The sequence below is a fragment of the Amphiura filiformis genome, chromosome 8 (assembly GCF_039555335.1).
Source record: "Amphiura filiformis chromosome 8, Afil_fr2py, whole genome shotgun sequence".
NCBI lineage: Eukaryota > Metazoa > Echinodermata > Ophiuroidea > Amphilepidida > Amphiuridae > Amphiura > Amphiura filiformis.
Window position 1 is genome coordinate 59706084 of NC_092635.1, and position 21288 is coordinate 59727371.

At 37.0% G+C, this 21288-nt stretch overlaps 1 protein-coding gene across 1 annotated transcript in view; it reads right to left on the bottom strand.

The window, feature by feature from the left end:
- Nucleotides 1-5258: 5258 nt before the first annotated feature.
- The window catches only part of LOC140159301 (cysteine-rich motor neuron 1 protein-like), an 88284-nt gene continuing 72254 nt past the window's right edge, over nt 5259-21288 (bottom strand). The window contains exons 3-4 of the mRNA XM_072182725.1: nt 10279-10480; nt 5259-5774 (exon numbers count right to left, since the gene is read on the bottom strand). Coding sequence (XP_072038826.1) covers nt 5724-5774; nt 10279-10480 — 253 coding nt within the window. The 3' untranslated portion in view covers nt 5259-5723. The remainder of the gene's footprint in view (nt 5775-10278; nt 10481-21288) is intronic.

Sequence of the window (21288 nt, forward strand, 5' to 3'; positions counted from 1 at the left end):
TAATTGAAAATAAACTATAATACAAAATGCTATGAATACAATATACAAATACAACATAAAATGGCAATGTATTTATAAGATCTTTATATAAATAAATAATAAACATGTCACTGAAGGCAACAACAGTAGTAATACATGTGGGAATAACTGTATAACCCACACATTTGTCAATGAAATGCTACACTAGTAAAAATACGAATCAAAGTGATCCGAATTCCGAATGGGTGATAGATAAGTTATCAACGAAGGCATGTGCACAAACATTTGACAAATTCATCTGACTTACATAATTTTTGAAAAAAATACTTAACAATGAATATCAAATATATTTATGGTTAAAGGTTTATAATATAACAAGGCAAAAGCTATGATTTTTGTCAAAAAAAATATAAAACAGCTATTAATATAATAAAACTTGAAAATAAAAACATTGTGTGTCATTAACCATGATTGCTTCTTAGTATAATGTAAACTTTTTTTCCAAACTGTTGTACATTGGATCATAAAATCTTTAAAATTTTCGTAAAATAAAACTGTTGAAGCCAAATAATAGTGAACTACCTAAAAACTCTGTTAAAATAAATTAAATCATGATTCAAATCAGATCTGCAATATCTACTATAGTCTAAAGACTAAAAGTGCATCTTCTTTTTGGCCTGTTAAGGGGGTACTACACCCCTGGCCAATTTTGTGCCTATTTTTGTATTTTTCTCATAAATTATATAGCACATTTGTGACAAGTAAGATATGTTTATTATAGGGGCAAGGACTACAACTACTGTACTGAAAATTCAGCAACTCAAGGCAAGTAGTTATTGATTTATTTGTCAAATATTGGTTTTCCCTCATTTTTGACTGTAACTCCACAACTGTTGTCTGTGTTTAAATAAAATTTCCAGTGCAGTAGTTGTAGTCCTTGCCCATATAATATACATATCTTACTTGTCACCAATGCACTATAATTTTTGAGAAAAATGCAAAAATAGGCACAAAATTGGGCAGGGGTGGTACCCCCTTAACCTTAAACACCAAAATTAACTCACAAAATTTGTACAATTGTAGTACATGTATCCATCAATGTGTGATGTACCGATGGTCCATGCTATCTGGAGAGTACAGTGGCATGTGCAAAGGGGGGCTGGGGGCACAGCCCCCCAGTTTGACCTATCAGTCAGGCGAAAATGGTCATTTGGGCGAACTTTTTCTGAATTTTTTTTTGATAAGATGAAACAAAGACTAGTGCCTATAATTTCCCCTTTTTTCTTTTGCTCTTCACTTTTTCAAACCATCTAAAAAATTGGGTCAACCTTTTCAGGCTGTTGATGAAAGGGGAGGCAAAATCAACCTTGGGCGCAGTCATTCGGGGGGACAAGATTGTGTGCCCCCAGTCAAAAAATCCTGCGCACATACCACTGACTGACCCCTTATGTGTGGGAGATTAAGGTCATGTCTTCCATCACGGATGAAATTCAAGCATATATATAGATACAAGGAGACATTGCAGATCCGACTTAAAGCATTCCTCCATATCACTTGGTTTCTATACAATAATGACAACTTTTAGAAAGTGCTTATAATTTTACAAATAAATAACAATAATATTCATACAATGCTTTTTTCCCTTAAAAAGAACTCTACCGAATCCTATAATCATATCTATGTGCAGCTTGTCATGATTTTAAGCCTATATTTTCCCTCTTTTTATAGGCATTTTTTAGAATTATTTACACCACTTTTTGTACATATACTATAAAGTCTAATCTATTGAACCAGTATCAATCACTTTTAATCAGTGCATACATGTAAATGTCTTATACACATCATGTTTAACATTTTTTGTTGGAAGGGTTTACTGCAATAGGGCTATTGTCTTTAATAAAGTTGAGAGCAATGCCATCTTGGATTTTGCATTGACAGTTTTGAATTGTGCATGCTAATCTATCCCTTGGTGCATATACATGTACATACACTGCAAAAACTTGGGTGTTAAAAGTAACACTGGTAATAAAGGACCGCATCCAGGCGTGTTATTTTTATCACTTTTGGGTGTTATTTTACACGCTTGGTGTCATTTTTGACACCTGGAAGATATAATAATAACACCAAAAGTGTTAAAAAAAACACCACTGGGTGCGGTCCTTTATTGACTCCAACCGGTGTTACTTTTAACACCCAAGTTTTTGCAATGGACTTACGCCTACCTGGTTGTGCATACAAAGAGTGGTTTTGCATATTGGGCAAGGCGAGGATAAAAAAGAGATATGCATAAAGAACAAAGTCTTTGTATTCACCAGTGAAGTGGTTACATAACTCCTTGGTAACTGGATCACGCACCTTTTGGAATTGGTAGTACATGCTATAGACTTTGTGTTGCGATCATTTCAATCGTGGTGCAGAAATCAAACTTGCATGATCCAGTTGACATAGTGATAATCGGATTACACGTAACACTTCGCTGGTGAATTCTCACATTAGAAGTGAGAGGTATGCCTATTCACCCCCATGCACCTCTCTTTGTCAGAAATTACGAAAATTTCCACTTTTTGCAGTAATTTTACCAAAATTTGTTGATTTTGCCCCCCCTGAAATTCACTTTGCCCCCTAATGAAAAAAAAAAAAAAAATTCCTGGTGCCGCCACTGCATCAAACTATGCAATAGCCCTTTGATTTCTTTATGATCCAAACATAAAAACACACTAATGTGAGATAAACATTTCTTGCACAACAGAATCTTTTCCTTTTGTTATTTTTAAACAATTATTTTATCTACGGTGTAAAAAATCATTTTATTTTCAACTTTTGTCTGTCTATTGTTTAAAAACAGTAACCGACTAATGCAGTAAACCCTCAGAAAAACGATAAATATAACAATAACTTATTGTTGATTTATGATGAAAAACAACGGGTAACATGATCACTAAGACACAATTCGCAAAATTCACTTCTTTTCTACTTGTTCCACCACTTTGCAATTTGAAAACTTAAAAAATAAATTTTGTTGAACTTTTCAAAATAAAGATACTTTTTGAGTGAATGTTCTTAGTCATCCAGTAGTTTCAAACAGAGTTTTGGAATTAAATCTAATATTGGAACTTACTTTTTGCAACTATTGCCACGAGTTATGTGAAGGTGAAATTATAACATCCTACGATGTAACTGCTCTTTTCACATGTATACCACCTGAATTTGCTCTATAAGTTGTGAAAGAGTGTCTGGAGAGTGATAATACACGAAAGGACAAACTTGAAGGTTGAACAAATCGTTGAACTGGTTGAAATTTGCTCAGCGGCTTATGTTGGAGAAACCAAACAGGCGTTAAAAACCCGCATTGGTCAACATAGGAGACCAAGTACCAATGAAGCGCAAAGCTCTGCTATTTACCTCCATTTAAAGGGCACTGGACACTCAATTAAGAACGAGGAAGTTGTCATTCTTGATCAGGAGGAACAATGGCATAGGAGAGGCATAAAAGAAGCCATTGAGCAACCATCACTGAACAAAAGAAGGGGGACTCCGCTTTAACTTATCTCATGCATGGGACCGGGCCATCGGGATTCGGGATGATACCTAGCCGTCTATCACGTGACCAGTCCAACGGGTTAGTTGCCTGATGAAGTCTGGTGGTTCCAGACGCAACGTAGCAATAGTTGCAAAAAGTAAGTTCCAGTATTAGATTTAATTCCAAATGATACTTTTTAGCACATTAATTTTCATTTTGAAAATCAGCAAACTTGCAGAAACAAAATGTACTACACAATTCAGTCGATTCACAATACGATGTGTCTCAAGTGGTTGCAGGGGAGAAGTCAAAATATGCAGTGTATCATGGAAAAATGGTGACATCCAAAGCCCGCGTAATACGAATACAACACGGGAACATATGTCATTGTGTGTTTAAATGTCAATATAATGATGTTGCATGTGCAATTATAGTACATTTGTAGATCCATTTTCTATCTATTGGTCACAAAGACTCTTTTGCGGAGCTGTTATTAACATTATTATTAACACACTCACATAAAAATCCAATGTTGGCTGGAACGGCGATGTCGACCATAGACCCTGGAGATTTCCAGGGTCTATGTGTCGACCCTGGAGATCATAAATTGGACTGGCGAGTGCGACCGCTGGCAGCGCATCGCATTTTGAATTGAAAGAATCATCCAGACTCTTCTCCAAGTATTTTGTGAGACAACATAATAAATGCTATGTAAACGGAACCTGTTTCTTAGAGCATTATAGTGACACCAATGCATACCAGTAAATTTTAATGATCAACTGATCTATAACTCACAGGCTGAATCAAGTGACACCTCCCACAAAATGCCAAAGGTAAAAACAATGAAATTGGCGCTTTTTTTAAAGGAAATTTTGCACAAAATTCACAAAAGGTCCTGTTTTAGCCCCCATACCCCTGGCACACCCCAGAAGAAATCCTGGCTATGGGCCTGGTTAAAGTTTTTAAAAGAGTTATCCATCTATTTTCTCAGTTTTTTTGTAGTGTAGGCCAGAACATATGTGTCCATCCACCACAAACTGGTCGTAAAGTCAGCATTTTCCATTTTGAGATACAATCAAAAACAGTATATGGATTTCTATGTAAATTATAGTAGGAATTTGACCTTTGATGAACTATAACTTCACTTCCAGATGTCAAATGAAGCTGGTTGAGGTGTCATTTTTAAGCTGAAAGTGAATTCTTTTAAAATCTGCAATAAACAGAAAATGATCTAGAGCCAACTTTACTACCACTTCGTGGTGGATGGTCACATATTGGCTCCAAAATGGGGCAGGCCACACTACTTCTGAGCTATTCCAGTTGAAATCCATACACCCCCTAAGACATGACCTTAATCTTCCACACAGGAGGTGTGAATTTCAAATGGAAGCACCCCATCAGGTAAACCCCATTTGAAAATCACACTCCCTGTGCAGAAGTTTAAGGTCATGTCTTCCACAGGGGGTGTATGGATTTCAACTGGTTAGCTCAGTTGCCCCTGTACACAGCCTTAAATCCAATGGGACAGACTGCTGCTGAAAATGTTAATTATTTTCTTCATAGGCCCTAAATGCTATGTTCAGAAGATAGCAAAGCAACCTGTAGCTCAAAATTTGACCTCAAGATGCAGAGTGTGAGTAATGGTGCCCAACACATACAAACGCCATTTAAAACACACATTATGGACCACAATGGCCTCATCCCAATGTCATAGTTCAATAACCTCAATTAAACAATAATTGCGGAGTATGAGTCAAGTTGCGGAGTATGAGTTTGTGTACCCAAATTTGCAAAGGTCATTCAATGAATGTGCAACTGTATTGGGGTTAAAGAACTGTGCCCTGATAGATGAGCATGTTGTGGATCCTAGTGACATTGAGATTAAAGAACTATGCACTGGTAGTTGTGCACATTTCCGATCTGAGGTTTGGGTAGTCATTGATGTCACTATCATGACTATACACAGGACACAAAACAATAAATTGCTGGCAAAAAAACAAAACTTATATCAATATTTGAACAAAAAAATCTTTTGTTTTATTTACAAAAAAATAATAATCTGTGATTCATTGTACTGTCCTGGTACAATAATAGTATCTTTGGCACACACAAAAAAGCACAATCGTCTAATACCTATCCGGTAACCATGGTAACCATTACTTGGCGGCCATCTTTGAATCCATCTTGTTTTCAGATGACATCAGATTTTTGATATCTATTACTACTAGCTGACTTGACAATATGGTACCCTGCATTGAAACTTCCCTGCAGATTCCTGTAGGAAAGAACAAAGAATGGACGGAAATATATTAAAATTTAGTTAAAATTGACTTTTATATTCACAAAATACATACAAAAAACAAACAAATACAAGAAAACAAAACAAGTTGGATTATTATACACCAAAAAAAAAAAAAAAAAAGAAAAGGCTGTGGAAGAAAACTGATCCAATCATAGATTAACACACAACAGTAATGTTGGATAAATCTTATATCTAATTTATAAGAACCTTAAATCAGGGGCTATTTTAACGTGCCTCACTGTCACGTACGTGACGAGATAAAATATTCGTGCAGTGACAATTAACCATCCGTGTAGATATGCTTTAATAGTAGACAATGGTAGAGCCTTTCTTGCGGTCACATTCAGGTAAAAATGTCAATTTTTTTATTTTTGAAACACACTCTACTTCATCAACACTTTTATCTCATTGCACGAACGTGACAGTGAGACACATTAAAATAGCCCCTGCCTTAAATAGTCACATAAACTCAGGATTGGGGGGGGGGGGCTCAACAGCGGACCTTTTGTGAATTTTTCCTGCCAAAAGGACTGATTTTCAACATTTTACAGAACAAAATTGACACATTTTGTTCTGATTGGCAAATGGGGGGGTAGCCTGCACCCTGGCTATGGCTTTGCATAAACTTCATGTATTTTTAAACAGCCACTGACCCGGTGCACAGTGGGCAGCAACATGGAGCACCCCCTCATGTGTTGATGTTAATTGCATGTGAGACTTTTACAAACAACACTATACCAGTATGGGATTGTCAGTATTAATGCACTTGGCATTTAAACCTCAATAGCATATGAAACTGAGAAAAAAAATCAAATTTAAGTATTAATGCAATTGGAGGAAAAATGGACAAAAAAAACAGGTACTTTTAAATGTTTTCTTACATTTGCAATCACACAATTTAAATACTTGGCACAAGTCTTAGCATTCAAATAGGGTAATATATAAGGGACTGTAAGTCAGTGGCGTAGTTCATGTGTGGCCGTCGGTAGATGGAAGGCGTTAACTATAGGCTATTTTTTTACCCCGGGTGACAGAAAGAAAGGGGATAAAATTATTTAAAAAAATGATGAAAAATTGTGAATGAAACAGAATTGTACATAAAAATTTTTTTATCTATAATCCTTTTTTTTGTTGCTCACCATGCAAAAAATTTTGGGGTCAACAAATCACAACTTCCGTTGGCAAAAAATATTTCCGTCGGTACATTTACAAGTTGTGCCCCCTCGGTTCCAAAATCCTGGCTACGCCACTGCTGTAAGTACTGATATAAATTTTGACAATTGTTATAAAAGAGATTCGAAAATGTGTTTTCCAAAAAACTGAAATTAGTCCATGTACAAGTCTTTGGGATTGAATGTCACAACATATGAAAAACACCATAAAAACACATTTTGTCAAATATTACAATTTGACTTTTATTACCAGTTGGTGCTACTAATGGATTAGGATTTAGCTATGTTTCATTTTGCAAAACAGGATAATATTTCCAAAATAATGAATGAATTTGGAGTAGTAGGAGCATGCAATGTAAGTGACCCTGTTCACGTTAGAAAATGTCTTCATTCGACGAAGATAAGTAATAATCTTGATTTAAACTAATTAAGCATGCGTACACATTACGCTGAATGAAGATCGAACAAAGACATTGCACTATACACATTTCATAAAATTAACGAAGCTATTAACACCTGGCGAGGGTCACTTGTCATATAATCACTTTCCTTCGTCGAATGAAGTATACCTTCGTTAAAAAAACCTGTTTAGCTTTGTTGAACGAAGGAATTTTAACTTTGAAGGAGGAAAAGTGCGTACACATTAGGAAAAACAATTTTTTAATCTTCGTTCAAGGTTCGTGGAAAGAAGAAAATTTTCTTATGTGAACAGGGTCATAGTCACATACACTGTACATCTGCTATAATACCCAGGTGTTATGCATCTTTATAACCACCACATTGACACCAATTCCACATTTTAACAACATCGGGTGAAATAAGATATGATGTTACACCCAACTCCAATGGTTCATGTGTATATGTTCAAGATTTATATTGAGTCCTATGGAACACAAAGTTACAAAAAAGAGGCACAATCTAACAAAGACATGAATCCTGTTCATGCAGTTTCTCCCCTGGGGAAGGGAAGGGGGGAGGTACTCAACTTTAGAAGTCCCCTGCTAGGCAAGCAATTGCTGCAAACGCCACACTTTTGGCCCAGGGGGTGTGGGGCAAAATTTGTGGCAACTACCCATCCAATGTCTGGCCATCATCAGGTACCCAGGGGCCAGGGGTCTAATTGACTCTAGTTGTGTTCACATTGTCGGACGTACGCCCGGCGGAACTTGGTCGGCGCAAGTTGCTAGGAGTAGCGGTAGGCGCTGCCAGGAGTAGTGACAGTGTGAACGATGGTCAACGTAAGTTCCGCCAGGCGTACGTCCGACGATTTACTCCTGACAAAAGTCAGGAGTAGCGAGCTGGGTGTAACCTCCGCCAGGCATAAGTTGCAATGTGAACGCTGATACTCCTGGCACCCGGTGTAAGTTTGACCTTTTGATTGTTGGAACTAAGAAATTACATATTGCGTTGTTGAAAAGGTCACGGAAACACCGGAAGTGGTAGCCGATGTTTACACCGACCAGAAGTGAATGCTTGGTGGAACTGGTCGGCGTAGTGCTAGGAGTAGGCTAGGTGTGGACACGTGGTAGGAGTAGCAAAAATATTTGTGGAATTTTTTTATCAATGTCAGCGTAAGTTTACCCCGGGTGTAACTCAAAATGTGAACATGCCTATTACAGTGTTCACCCGGGAGTGTTCATTAGTCGCCACATTGTTCTAGTACCTGGAGTGGTGTAAAATAAAGTCCTGACTGTTTGGACTACAAATTTACGCAAGTAAGATGAGTGGTGAAATGTCACCTAATAAATGGGGTGAAGATGCCTAGCAAGGTCACCAAAGGTCATGACCTTTGAAGGTAATGACCTAGATCGGTGCAACTCGGAATGTGAGAAATGTAAAACTCCCAGAACAAATATTCATCTTCTAAATAACCCACCTGGTTTATCACCATAAGATTGGGGATGATCTGTTTAGAGTTCCAGGGCAAAATCCTAGGTGAATGTGGTTTTGTGACATGGGGTTTGTCAGGTTTGTTTTGAGCAGAATTTTTATTGGTGTATTTTTCAAGTTCAGTAAGAAAACAGATGTGTTGAGAGCACAAGAGACATTTGTGTATAATATTGTTATCTTGTCAATGTTATTACTTTGAATAAATTCGATCAATTGTCGCAACTGCAGATGACAAGTTTCAATTTAATTAATGAATTTCAAAATTGTAAGTTCTCATGACCATATTTGGAATCAGCATGTAAAATGCATTAAAATGAGTACAAACAATCGTAGTATTGGATCAGTGATCAGCTTTTGATATTTTCAGAAAATATCTAAAAAAACTTTTTATATTGAAGCCTATGGCTACCATGCAGAGCATTAACAGACAAAATGTACTTCATATTCAAATCGATCACATTCATGACCGCTGCCGGTGCGCATAATTGATCAAAGATGTGCACACAATCTGAAGACGGGACAATGATGAACAAGTAGTTTGTATTAATGTGAGTAACCTCAGTTTATATCAACACTCAGGGCGATGTGCATATCCGAAACTAAGTGAGGCAGCTAACTGATGAAACTTCTTAAAACAATTTTGCCAAGTAGCCATGAAGGATGGGTCATCATCTAGGCTAGACTACCCAAGATGAATGGATGGTGGTAAAGTGAGAGCAAAGTGGCAATATTATCTTCTTCTGTGGCTGTCCTCATTTCATCATCAACTATTTTTGCCATATTGAAGCTAAAATGGTGAAATAGCTTGAAATATGGTGCAAAGGTAGAACAAATTTGCACAAAGAGCGCACAAAAAGTAGACACTTTTGAGGCTAAAATTGGTCAGAAACCAACCTACAGGTGTTAATCTTGGGTAGGATAATTGTATGGATCAACCTCCATCAGGCCAACCAGTGGTGTAGCCAAGGGGCACAGATGCCCCTAACAGTAACAAGTCCACTTTTAAGGGGTTATCATGATGCATGCCATTTTTTCTTTAAAGGTTGGTACCAAGGGGGATCTGTCCAATCTTGGGCTTTGCCCTCCCCTTCAAGAAATTGGGAAAATCCTCACTTTTTATACCAAAATGCCAAATTTTGGACAAGTAATTGATCCCATGTTCTTCCCCCTCCCAAGGAAAGTATCCTGGTGTTGCCAATGCACATTTAGGTGGTCTGGTCCAATATTTGAAAACAAGAGGGGGTATTTATTTGCCCCTAAAATATTTTCTTTCCCCCTGCAAAACCCTAAAATTTCCCCTTTTTGCAGCAATTTTATGTAAGACTGACCCCCCCAAAAATTCAATTTGCCCCCCTCCAAAAAAAAATCCTGGCACTGCCACTGGAAATGACTAATAATGACTCAGTAGTACCTACCTCTGTAGTACCCTGCCTTCCACAGGGGTACTTCTTCTTCTGACACAACTCCCTCTTCAGACATTTGGCAAACTGTCTCATACAACGAAAGTCATTTGGTCCGCAACGCCCACAATCTGGTTGGGCCTCCACGAATTGGCATGCCATACATGACGTATGCTGGCACTCGCCTTGGCAATCCTGCTTCTCATCCGCATTATCTCTGTTGTGAAAACAAACAAACAAATTGACAGACATTTTAATGGATGTTAATTGATTAAACATCTATCATGTTTATATGACTCAAGTAATTGAGGTTTTAAAATTGTCAAAGCTTCAATTATGTTTTATAAGCAATGGTACAATGAAGACATTTTGAATATTTCAGCTGAACAGGGTAAGGAAGGTGTCTGTGGGGCATATGCCGCATGTGGCGTAGTGAAGGGGGGCACATGTCCTGGGCACCACCCTTAGGGGGCGCTGAATTGACCAATTCAGCATCGATTCTGCGCCCCTCCTAGCGATGAAAACCAAAATTTTCAGCACAAAATCATTTAAAACATTAATTTAAGACCAATATTCAACTTCATTGTAACCAAAATTAATGAGTAATGGGCCCTATTTGTGCAAATTTTGTTTCAAGAATTAGGGAGTGGGCGCCATTATGTATCCTTCTGGGCACCACAACCCCTAGCTACGCCACTGTATACCGAGGGGCATATTATGGGCAAAAATTAACCTAATACGGACAAAAATCACCTTATTGCCCCATTTAGTGCAAAAAATTCCCATTTGTAGGATTTCCCCTAGAAAAGTGTCCACTTTGCCCTCCCCCAAAAAAAAAACCCCCAAAACACAACAACAACAAATAATTGCAGTTGCTGGGGGAGTTTTCTCTGTGGGCCACTAGATTTTTTTTCATGTTATTTTCTTTCGTTTTGCTTTGGGGTGGGGGAAAGGGATAAGATTTTTAAAAAGAATGCATTTCTGATTATTGATGCGCACAAAAATCAATTGCCCAAATTCATTTCGTATGTACAACATGTTTTGTAGCCTATTATTTCGTAGCAAATGCTGCAGGTTACATACAGAAAAAGGTCAAATCTGATGATTTTTTTTATCATATGGTGCAGATTCCAATCAATATTGCCAGGGTCCATCCAAACACTATGGACTACAATAGCCTCATCCCGATGGCATAGTTTAATAACTTCAATTAAATAATCATAGTGCAAAATTTGACCTCAAGCTGCAGAGTATGAGTTTTTGTACCCAATTTTCAAAGGTCATTCAATGAATGTACAAATGTATTGGAGTTGAAGAACTGTGCACTGATAGCTGAGCATGTTGTGGATCCTAGTGAAAGAGCCTCTAGATCTATCTGCCACAGTCCTGCTGAAGGCCTGAATTGCACAAAATTTGAACTTTAGAATGTCTATCTATCTATCCCCTACTTCAAAATGATGAATCTGATGACATGATTGATCTTTTACAACATAAACCTCACAGTAAAACATCATTTAACCTTTAAGGGCAAAATTCTATGTCAGATTCATGGAGCATCAGATTGAATGAATGAGCTAGGCAAATTATTGAGGAGAGTAATTACTGTAATATTGACTTATAAATGCCTCCGTCATTTACACTCACTCTTCAAAGTCATGATGTGATTAAATATGTTAGGAGTAGCTGTCATTAAAGATGGTGATGACCGGGTCATTATTGGTATGTAATGTTGTGTCTTTTTTATATATTTCTCTGTAGTGTTATGCAGTGGCGGCACTACAGGGGAATTTGCCCCCCCCCCATATTTTTCTTGCCCCCCCCCACTTTTGAGGCAAAAAAACCCAAATTACACAAATTCAGTCCAATTTTGCTGCAATTTTGTGCAAAATTAGTTGATTGGTTGAGGGGGAAGTAATTTTCTTGCCCCCCACCAATTTTGTGCAAAATTTGTTGATTTTGCCCCCCCCTGAAATTCACTTTGTCCCCTAATGCCCCCGAAAAAATCCCTGGTGCTGCCACTGTTGATATCATATTTTACACTGGTGTAATTTAAGGTGATGCTGAAGTGATATCAGTTTAGATGAGTTTTTCTTTCACCCCCCCCCCAAAGTCACTGTCAAGGCATCTTGTTAATCTTAAGATGACCAAACAGTATTAGCCGTTATTAACAGGCCGACAGATTGTCCAAATAAAATTGGTAAGTCTGGAATTTTCCCCTGACTAACTGACCCTTAAAAAGTCACAAAATCTAAAATAATCTGAACAAATTTTGAAACTATATTTTGAAAATGTTCTGAAGACGATCAAAGAAAGCCAAAAATCTTTCAAAGATATCATCTGGGCGGGTCTGGGCCGTAGAACGTTTTTTTTTCTTCATCACCTCAGGTACAAAATTTCTATTATATGATCTTCTTTAATTTTCTAGTAGTTTATTAGGAAACTAACATTGGATGCGGAACAGGGGGGGGGGCATCCCAATAATTTTGGTGAGGGGGCCCAAGTACCCTGAGGTAAAATTCCTAATTTTAGGGTAAAATTCAATTTTGGGATAAAATTCATAATTTTAAGGTAAACTTCCTAATTTTAGGGTATAATTAAAAATATACGGTACAATTCATGTAAAAACGTATGCATTTCAAAAGCTTCCTTGCGTATAACCCTCCCACACCCAGCCCCTTCAGTGTTTCACCTCTCGGAGCAGGCCCAAAATTTGGGCCCCCATGTTCAAATCTTCCAGAGCCTCTGACTAAAGATTTAAATATCAACCATTATTCAAATTGGAAATATACGAGAATTTGTTCATTATTGACAAAAACATTCAATCAACATTATTAAACAAACAAACAAACAGACAAACACAATTAATTAGACACTTATTTTAAATCAATATTCTTGACTGAAGACACATTTTGCTCTTCCACATACAAATCACAGTAATTATTTATCACGTCCACCTTAACCTCAATTATAGGCTAACAAATCTTCACCTCATAAATTTGAACCAATCTCACACAACAATAAATTATTGCAGTTCAACAAGAGTTGACTACACAAATCTACAATGTGATTGATTCTTTCATTGGAAATGATGTTCACAAAACTGAGTGTGTTTGTAAACAGAGTTTGTAGAATAAATATTGAAGCATTGGTGGTTGTTGATGGGATGGCAAGAGCAATGTTTTTTCCATTTTTTCACCATTTTACGACAAAACTGCCTGAAAAATGCAGCGCACTTTTATAGAAATCAGTCTTGTAGGAAATGAGTTACGGAAGCCACTAATCAAATTTATATTTCCATAGGTCTTATGGTTCTTGAGTTAAGGCCACCAAAAAGGCCACCAATCAAAATGAAAGTTTTGGGAGCTTTTCCAGTCCCAAGATACTTGCACCATTCCTCTTGTGTGTTAGCTCAATATCCCGGTGGGTTCAGTCTTCACTGACAATGTGTACGCATGATGGTTCCAATTAGGGGTACTTTTCAAGAAATGTCCGAGGAATTTTCGAGGACAAAATTAAAAGCGATTGTCCAAATTAGGGGTGTTTTGGAGCAAAATTGTCCTTGAAATGAAAAATAGGGTATATTTCTAGGACTTTCGTCCGTGTTTTACCGCTACAGTTTTCGTTATTGTCCTTATTTCCACGTGAAATAGGGGTACAAATTCAAAAGCGTCCTTAAATGGTAAAAAATAGGGTATTTATTTAGAAAAATGTCCTTGATTCCTCGTGATAAGGGGGTGAAATGAAAATCGTCCTCAAAATGATAAAAATAGGGGAGGTATTTGGGGCAAATTTTCCTTGATTTCGCATAAAATAGGGGGTAAAATTGCTGCAAATGTCCTCGATTCCCCGTGAAATAGGGGTCATTTTCAAATCCTGGAACGGTCATACGTCCTACCTTTAAATACAAACTGAACCCACCGGGCTCAATATCTGTGTGCAAACACCACTAAGTCCTGTTCTGACCTGCCTTCGCTGTATTAGTATTCGCTGTATTAGTATTCGCTGTATTAGTAGTATTTCGCTGTATTAGTATTCGCTGTATTAGTATTCGCTGTATTAGTATTCGCTGTATTAGTATTCGCTGTATTAGTATTCGCTGTATTAGTATTCGCTCTATTAGTATTCACTGTATTAGTATTTGCTGTATTAGTATTTGCTCTATTAGTATTTGCTCTATTAGTATTCACAGTATTAGTATTCGCTGTATAAGTATTCGCTGTATTAGTATTCACTGTTTTAGTATTCGCTGTATTAGTATTTGCTGTATTAGTATTTGCTCTATTAGTATTCACAGTATTAGTATTCGCTGTATAAGTATTCGCTGTGTTAGCATTCGCTGTATTAGTATTTGCTCTATTAGTATTCACTGTTTTAGTATTCGCTGTATTAGTATTTGCTGTATTAGTATTTGCTCTATTAGTATTCACTGTTTTAGTATTCGCTGTATTAGTATTCGCTGTGTTAGCATTCGCTGTATTAGTATTCGCTGTATTAGTATTCACTGTATTAGTATTCACTGTGTTAGCATTCGCTGTATTAGTATTTGCTCTATTAGTATTCACTGTTTTAGTATTCGCTGTATTAGTATTTGCTGTATTAGTATTTGCTCTATTAGTATTCACTGTTTTATTCGCTGTGTTAGCATTCGCTGTATTAGTATTTGTGTATTAGTATTCACTGTATTAGTATTCGCTGTATTAGTATTCGCTCTATTAGTATTCACTGTTTTAGTATTCGCTGTATTAGTATTTGCTCTATTAGTATTCACAGTATTAGTATTCGCTGTATTAGTATTCACTGTTTTAGTATTCGCTGTATTAGTATTTGCTCTATTAGTATTCACTGTATTAGTATTCGCTGTATAAGTATTCGCTCTATTAGTATTCACTGTATTAGTATTCGCTGTATTAGCATTCGCTGTATTAGTATTTGTGTATTAGTATTCGCTTTATTAGTATTCGCTCTATTAGTATTCGCTGTATTAGCATTCGCTGTATTAGCATTCGCTGTATTAGTATTTGCTCTATTAGTATTCACAGTATTAGTATTCGCTCTATTAGTATTCACTGTATTAGTATTCGCTGTATTAGCATTCGCTGTATTAGTATTTGTGTATTAGTATTCGCTTTATTAGTATTCGCTCTATTAGTATTCACTGCATTAGTATTCGCTGTATAAGTATTCGCTGTGTTAGCATTTGCTGTATTAGTATTTGTGTATTAGTATTCACTGCATTAGTATTCGCTGTGTTAGTATTCGCTGTGTTAGCATTCGCTGTGTTAGTATGCACTGTATTTAGTCCCTTCCTAATTAGTGCTTTTAACATAATTTATGCATAAAATAACAATTATTACAATACAGCCTTTATTACATTTTGCATCCAAACTCTTCAACTGATGGTTCAGTCCTATACTACTGTCATGTAGGCTAGACACTTTTTCAAACTGAAATATCACTGAAAGCTGCCTTTTGTTTCAAATTAGTGAAGAAAGAAACAAAGTTGGAAATGGCTGTCAAACTCTTTGATCTGGATGTGATATCTCTGGTGATATCTATTATGAATATCATCATTGGATCTGACATTCCTCCAGACTGCACAGTAGCCAGTGTAAATATCTTATGACTACATCAGTCAACACAGAGATCTTAAAAAACACACTCATCTCTCAGAAAACATTTGTTAACTCAATATGCCTGTACATTCGTGCAACACTTTTGATCGGCATGGGTATGGAAACTGATACTCCATAACTTGAGGTCAAATTTTGATCTATGATTGTTGCATTGAGGTTAATGAACTATGCCAATGGATGAGACTATTTACGGTTCATATAGTGGCAATATGGTATAATTTTGACCATACTGGATACTATGACTACCATAACCCCTAAGGTATCCATCAATAATAACCCTTTTCCTCAGCTTTTGCCAGGGTGTCTTAAGGGTCACTAAGCAGAGTAATTCCAATCATTTTCAAAGTGTCAGCCAATGACAGAATTATATGCGACAAACTTGCCAAAATTGATTCACTTTACATAACGTCATATTGTGGTTTGCATTAATGGAGTGAAAGAATGGGTAATCATTTTTGATTTGTCCAACGTTTTTTGCTGTGACTTCTTGAGTTTATAGGCATGATCCAGAGCATGATCATCAGTGACAAAGCTCAGGCTGTAGCTATGGGAGAGGGGTGCAATGCACCCCCAAAATGCAATCTGAAATAAAAAGGCCCAATCGTTACTGTAAAAAGAAGGGAAAATTCCACAAAAGGTCCACTTTTTAGCATGCACATGCCCTAAAATAAATTCTGGCTACAGGCCTGATCAGTGTAATTCTAAGTGGTTGCCAGGAGACAGATTAACTAAAATCTTTAGATAATTGTTTAATATTTGTATCAAATTTTTGCTGCAAGTTTTTTCCTTTGGTTAAAGATTTGGCTGCTTTAGCATGTTTAGCAGGCTTGGGCCATGATGCACCCCCATGCTGATCTGAAAAATGGTGAGTTTTTTCTGTAAAAGACATTGAAAATCAGCCCTTGTTTGAAGGAAAATTACACAAAAGGTCAGATCTTTTTGATAAAAACATTCAAATCAGCCATTTTATGTGAACTTCATAAAATGTCCACTTTTTAGCGCCATGCAAAATCCCCAAAATTTCTTGGGGATAAATTTGGGGAAAAACTTCAGGGATTAGAATATCCTTAAGACAATTCACATGGTGGCTTTCCCCAAGTTTATGCTTGAGAATCGTTTTGCTTATGGGGGATTAATAAGGGACGCATCATTAGACTTCAAGGGGGGTTAGAAAAGAAAAAAAAAAAAAACTTCGCCCACTACTTGAGTAAAAAACACTTTCCCCACCAACACTAAAAAAAACTTTCCCCACCTAACTGTGTAGGTATAAATGCATGAAATTAAAAAAAACTTGCTTCGGTGGCTTAAAAAAAAAAAAAAAATTCCGCCCCAACTTCCTAACCCCCCTTGAAGTCTAATGGTGTGTCCCTATAAAGACAAAAAAATACCCCCAGACCTGGGCCTCAAGGGGCATGTCAGCAAACACAAAAGGCCATAAGATCAGTTTGCCTCACGTTTCCTATATCAAAATATAAAATAGGGCCCTGAACTTACATCTCTCTGGGCCCCAGTCCTGGATGCTTAATTACTTTTTGCAATCAGGATGGGCCACAATACCCATAACTCTTAGGGTTAGAGTTTAGGGTGAGAGTTAGGGTTAAGTTAAGGGTTTGGGTTAGTATTGCTGCTCATCATGGATGTAGAAAATAGATGCACGTCCTGGACCACCTCTCTGGCCTCTTTATTGGTCCCCTCGGCCCTCCAGTTACAATCCTACACAGAGCAGCCAGTCCATTTCTCACATGGCCAAATGAAGTCACCCCAGGAATCACCATGAGCCTAAATCATCTCATCTTCAATGGCAGAGTTCAATAAACTCCATAAACAGGCAAAGCTCCAAATCTAACCTCAAGTTGTGGAGTATGAGTTTTGGTACCCAACACAAAGGTCATACAATGCATGTAGAAGACTATTGGGGTTAAGGAACTGTGTATTGAGATGGAGATGAGTATGTTTGAGGTCCTAGTGAGTGGACACTATGGACCACAATGGCCTCATCCCAATGGCATAGTTCAATCACCTCAATTAAACACTCATAGTGCAAATTTTGACCTCTAGTTGCAGAGTATGAGTTTTTGTACTCAAATTATCTAAGGTCATTCGATGATTGTACAAATGTATTGGGGTTAAAGAACTGTGCCCTGATAGATGAACATGTTGTGGATCCTAGTGGGAGGACCTGGCACATTTGAGGGTCACGCCACACTATCACTACTATAACGTTTTGTCAAATTACGTCTCCTACAGAATCGTTTGATTTGATTTAACCCCAAAGTTAAAATAAGAATCCTCACACTATGCGGTATGTTGTTGTAACATTATTTTTGCTTGGTGTTTGTGTATACCTTGGATTTAAGGTCGCCAAGTTGGAACTTTATAATGTGTCAATTGGTAGTTTTTACACATATTGGACTTAGAAAAACAATAGTAAACTCGAGCTGATGATGCCATACCCATGGGTATCAATCCTGGGGGAGAGGAGGAATGTCCCCCCCCCCACCTTTTGGCAAAATTACCCATTTCCTGTTCTCTTCAGCCACATTTTGGCAATTCAGGCCGAAAGTCCCCCGCCACATTTCAAGCCGGATTGATGCTAATGACTTGAACGGATAATTTTACCGAAAATATTACAGACCAATTTCTATGGATTTTTGATTCAGTTAGGTCCATATTTTGACCAATTTCATGATTTTTATACCAAATTATGTGTGCAGCATGCATAAAAATGTGAATCAAAGTGATTGAAGTATTATATATATTTTATGTGCATTTTGTGACACTTCAAAGTTATGACATGCACACTGCACTCACTATAATTGGTGCAGCCATGCATGCACCCCAAACCATAAACCAACCCCAAATTTCTTCAATCCAAAAATTAACCTTAAACCTTAAATTCTAAGCCCAAATCTTACTTCTTTGGGGTGGCGAGCAACAGTTATTTTAAAGTCTTGGCAAACTATTTTTGACAGCTGGCACATTAAGTCCAAAACATGATGATTATATTACAAAATTTGGTTATATTTATACCGGTCTCAATTTGGCAAACGAGGTAAACCAATCGGATGGTAAACAGCAGTGAAATCATTTCGTGTAATGTTAGATGATATCGCACAGTGTGTGATACTCATGTATCATAATGTGATAGGGAAAACATACCGCTAGAAATAATATTACAAACACAATTGTATGAATTATACTTGCTAACAATTTAGAAATAGCTGATGAAATTCTACTGTACATGCTACTGCACCCAAATGTTGTATCTTGTCATATCTGTATTTGAGCATATCTATGATTTGAGAAAAGTTGTGATATGTGCTGGTATCAATTGAAAGTGATCCTTGCAGGATCTTGGATGTTTCATCTTGAATAAAAAGGCTGATAGTTCAAGTTCGGTTATGTTCTACTTAATGTGGTTTCAGTTGACACACCTGTAAGCTTGTGGACTATTGCATGACACATGCAAAGTAACAGTCCATTAGAAGCACTATGCTTGCTTAGATATCAGCATAAAATTCTACTCCTTCCCACTATGTTTCCCTTCCCCTCCTTCCCACTATGTTTCCCTTCCCTTCCCCTCCTTCCCATTATGTTTCCCTTCCCAGAAGTATGAGAACGAATAAGTCAAAAAATAAGTAAAATATGCACCAGTTCAATAAACTCACAACACTTTTTTTCTTCTGATATACATCCACAATAATTTGACAGCCTTATCACCCCATCAAAATGCAGAGTTTGGTTTAGGTGAAAACTTCTATTTTTATTATGTACACAGTGACAGCGCTACAGGGGGAGGGCAGGGGGGAAATTACCCCCGGTCAGAACCCTTGTCCCCCCCCCTGTTGTCCCCCAGTAAAAACTCAATATTACGAAAAAGTCCTATTTTTGAGGAAATTTTGCGCAAAATTTGTTGATTTTGCCCCCCCCCCTTACGACTAAGGCAATCAACATATATATGAACAAAAATTTATTAGCTTACTCTATGAACAGTTTAGTGTCAAACCTATATATTATGGTAAACACAATGCTTCAATCCTCCTCAGAAGTCACATATCATGTCTGTTATTTAAGCACAAGTTTAAAATTAACTTTACAAGTCTGCGCTAATCAGCAACAGTCTACCGCTGCTACTGTATGCTACTACTAATATCCACGTTTATTATTGAAAAGCCACTCATTCGGACAAGATACAGGATGATTGTGAAGTCATGTTTTAATTACATCTGCATCCCGTCATCGGTCATTGACAAAATCAATATGATTAATACTCAGCGTGCTATAGTCATAGGCTTCAAGATAAAAAAATCCAAGTTTTCAGATATTTTCTCAAAATATCAAGAGCTATCTCAAGAACCACTGAACCAATACTAGGCTTGTTTGTATTAATTTTAATGCATTTTTCATGCCGATTCCAAAAATGGTCATGAAAATAAACAATTCTGAAATTTTTAAGTTTTGATGAAACTTGTCATCTGCAGTTGACACCAGCGTGGGGAGAGTTAAGATGGACGAGGGCAATCAAGTTCATGCCTACACTATATACTCAATGTGCCTTCCATAGTAAATATGCTGTATCTATGAAAAAATTACTAAACAGATACAGTATTCTTACAAAAATGTCTACTTTTTGTGGCAACTTTTTGTAAAATTTTTTGTTTATTTTTTTGCCTCCCTGCAATTCGCTTTGCCCTACCCCTCATAGAATATTTTTTCTGGTGCCACCACTGCTAAACCCTAAACTTAAACTCTCTTTGAACTAATGACCCTTAAGATTAATGGTTGATCCCTGACTGAAAGTATCACCAACAAACACTATTATATTTTCAAAGCCACTTGTAATTGCTTTGCAGCTAATAACTACTGTCTGTTCAATTAGCTTAGATTCTTGTATTTTTAAGATATTTGAAAAACTAAAAAAATTGTGGTCAAAGTCATCAAAGAAAAGTGTTAACATGGCCTTAGACCCAATGTGATTTATACTTGTCAAATTCCAAAGTTCAATTTAATACCCCATTTCTTTTCAATTTTGGTCTTCTCCCGCGATATTTTTATAAAAAGCCGTAAAACGTCGAGTACCATAAACTTTTTTGAATCAATCCATTTAGTGCAATGGGGACGAATGTCATAATAATTAGATGCGCTGAGATGGAATTTATTCGACCATTCGCATCAGCGAAGTAGCTATATTTGCCAGTAGGCCTAATTTGTGTTGAAACCCCACTGTTGAAACATTATGTTATTATAAAAATGTGAACAAAAACCGGTTGGCCATCATCATCTATAGACCCTATCCAGTAACCGGAACGGTACTAACAATTGAAATTGCAGGACAGATTTATGAACAGATTGTTTTGCTAAATTGGATAGGGTCTATGCCCTAAGTTGAAAA